The sequence below is a fragment of the Chroicocephalus ridibundus genome, chromosome 25, assembly GCF_963924245.1.
Source record: "Chroicocephalus ridibundus chromosome 25, bChrRid1.1, whole genome shotgun sequence".
In the NCBI taxonomy this organism is placed as follows: Eukaryota; Metazoa; Chordata; class Aves; order Charadriiformes; family Laridae; genus Chroicocephalus; species Chroicocephalus ridibundus.
Window position 1 is genome coordinate 1,922,911 of NC_086308.1, and position 3,026 is coordinate 1,925,936.

A 3,026-nucleotide genomic window follows, 5' to 3' on the forward strand; every position below is an offset into this window, starting at 1 on the left:
TCCAGAGCTTTCCCTGCTGTTCCTGAATGGCAGCGATGGCCACAATGGGGCCACCCATCACTCCTGTGAGTGACGACTTCACCATCAGGCTTGGACTTTGTGAATCCCCAAAGGCAAGGGATGTGGCTGGTGCTCCGTCCCTGAATGTTGATGTACCGGCAATCGAGAGGGAATTCTGGGGTGAGTCAGTCATGACTTATGAGCCAGTTTTGACATCTCATGTCATGACTTCTCATCATGATGAGACAGGAGGGGTGCCCTCATCCATCCCCCAAGTCCATTCGGCACCCAAGCACATCATCAAGGCCTTTCAGCCTTCAGTTCCCTGAGTGTGTTCTGCACTCCAGTTTGGGAAGAAAAGGCCTATTTTCACCCATGGCAATCAGGAAACTCCATTTTATTACAGAGATACCAAAAGGCAGGCCAGCATTACTGTGGTGACAGACTAATTGAGAGAAGGTCTCTGGGTCAGACAGACTGGGTTCACCCTCTGAAGAAGTGGGAGAAAGCAATATTTGTGTTGAGACAGCTGTATGACTGATACAATAAGCACAAGATAAATATGAGGTCACTTGTAAACAGAGAGGGGAGACTCAATGCTGCTGAAGCACACTGGTAGAATCAGTTTCCACAGGGCCTCCTTGAGCTCCTGGTTCCTCATGCTGTAGATGAGGGGGTTCACTGCTGGAGGCACCTCTGAGTACAGCACAGCCACCACCAGATTGAGAACTGGGGAAGAGATGGAGGGGGGCTTCAGGTAGGCAAATATTCCAGTGCTGACAAGCAGGGAGACCACGGCCAGGTGAGGGAGGCACGTGGAAAAGGCTTTGTGCCGTCCCTGCTCAGAGGGGATCCTCAGCACGGCCCTGAAGATCTGCATGTAGGACAGCACGATGAACACAAAACCAACAAAAGCAACCAAGGCACTGACCACAAGAAGCCCAACTTCCCTGAGGGAGTCTGAGTGTGAGCAGGAGAGCTTGAGGATCTGGGGGATTTCACAGAAGAACTGGTCCAGGGCATTGCCCTGGCAGAGGGGCAGGGAAAATGTATTGGCCGTGTGCAGGAGAGCATGGAGAAACCCACTGCCCCAGGCAGCTGCTGCCATGTGGACACAAGCTCTGCTGCCCAGGAGGGTCCCGTAGTGCAGGGGTTGGCAGATGGCCACAGAGTGGTCATAGGCCATGACAGTGAGAAGACAATATTCTAATGACATCAAAAAAAGAAAAAAAAAAACAACTGGGCAGCACACCCCGGGTAGGAGATGGCCCTGGTGTTCCACAGGGAATTCACCATGGATTTGGGGACAGTGGTGGAGATGGAGCCCAGGTCAAGAACAGAGAGGTTGAGGAGGAAGAAGTACATGGGGGTGTGGAGGCGGTGGTCACAGGCGATGGCGGTGATGATGAGGCCATTGCCCAGGAGGGCAGCCAGGTAGGTGCCCAGGAAGAGCCCGAAGTGCAAGAGCTGCAGCTCCCGTGTGTCTGCGAATGCCAGGAGGAAGAACTGGGTGATGGAACTGCTGTTGGACATTTGCTGCCTCTGGCTATGGGGGCCTGATTTTTAAGGAAAAGGTAGTGAGAAGTGAAGACTGATGCCCCTGAGTAAATCCTATGCCATTTTTCACAGAACCCCCGGCATGGCCTTCGTCCTGCCAGGAAGTACTTGCTTCTGCTCCTCAGCTTGAGCTCTGCATTGTACAGGCTGAGCGTGCAACGGGCATCAGGAGACTTGTCTGTCTGCTCCGGAGGAGTCAGTCTCGCTGTGCACCAACAGGAAAACGGGAACCAGGATCGATCTCTGCTTAAATCTGCTCCTGCGACCAAAGAGATTTTGGCATTGACTCTCCAAATTCACCCTACTGCAGAGCAGAGCTGTGCTGATCTTCTGTTGTTTATTTTACTCCTGTTGTCCCCCTCACCTCTGAGGAGTGTTTTCTGAAGGAAGACAACCTTGACATTTCTATCCTGAGAGTCCTGGGATGCAAAGGGACAGACCATTAGTGCTGAGTGTGGACAGCTGGTCTGCCCATCAGCCTTGCTCCCAGGTGCCCTGGTCTCTCACAGCTGCAGGATGATCACACTCAGCTGTTCTTCTGAATCTTTGCCTTTTTCCAGTCCCTGGGGACTTCACCTGACTGCCATGGCTTTTCAGATATCATGGAGAGTGGCTTGGCAACTCCATCAGCCAGTTCCCTCAGGACTCTGGGATGCATCTTGTCAGCCGCCATAGACTCCTGCATGCTCAGGTTCCTCAGGTGGTCACAAACCTGATCCTTTGCCACAGTGGGGGGGACTTGGCCCCTCAAGTCCCTACCTTGAGGTCCACCCACTCGAGAGGTGTGGGAAGAGAGGTTGGCAGGGAAGACTGAGGCAAAACTGTTGTTGAGTACCTCAGCCTTCTCCTCGACCATTGTTACCAGTTTGCCAGTCTTGCTCATCAGGAGGGGTACGCTTTCTTGGACCTTCCTTTTCTGGCTGACGTATCTATAGAAGCCCTTCTTATTATTCCTTGCCTCCCTTGCCAAGTTCATCTCCAGCTGCGCCTTGGCCTTCCTGACCCCATCCCTACGCTCTTCCCAGGATACCTGTCCCTGCTTCCACTGCCTGTGCATTTCCTTCTTGCCCTTTAGTTTGACCAGCAGGTCTCTGCTCAGCCATGCACATTGCTCAAGGCTTTATCCATGGGGATTGTCTCCACCCCAGCCACACCCAGTGCGCTGAATCTCCCCTTCCATGTCATTCCTGGTCGCATCTCTGTCTCATTCCCTGTCCATTGCAGACCAACCATCTGCAACATAAATGTGGGCACCAGATGAGCTCCTCCTGGGGCCTTTGACAAGCACTTAGACCTCAAAGAGCAGAGAGGTGCCTCTAGGAGGTCCTCCTCTTCCCGAGATATGCTTCCTCCACTGGTGTCTTTAGGACGCATGAGTGGTAAATGGAGAAACATGGTCATCCCCTGAGAGCTTCTTAACGTTTCAGTTAGTGTTAGGCAGTGATTGGTAGTGGGTAGGGATGCCAGAG

The 3,026-nt window shown here is 52.8% G+C and overlaps 1 protein-coding gene across 1 annotated transcript; it reads right to left on the reverse strand.

The window, feature by feature from the left end:
- Nucleotides 1–483: 483 nt before the first annotated feature.
- Nucleotides 484–1,186, reverse strand: LOC134527042 (olfactory receptor 14J1-like). The gene is made up of 2 exons (XM_063359387.1): nt 686–1,186; nt 484–537 (listed from the first exon to the last, which is right to left on the reverse strand). The coding sequence occupies exons 1-2, from the start codon at nt 1,184–1,186 to the stop codon at nt 484–486; spliced, it is 555 nt and encodes a 184-aa protein (XP_063215457.1).
- Nucleotides 1,187–3,026: the final 1,840 nt, after the last annotated feature.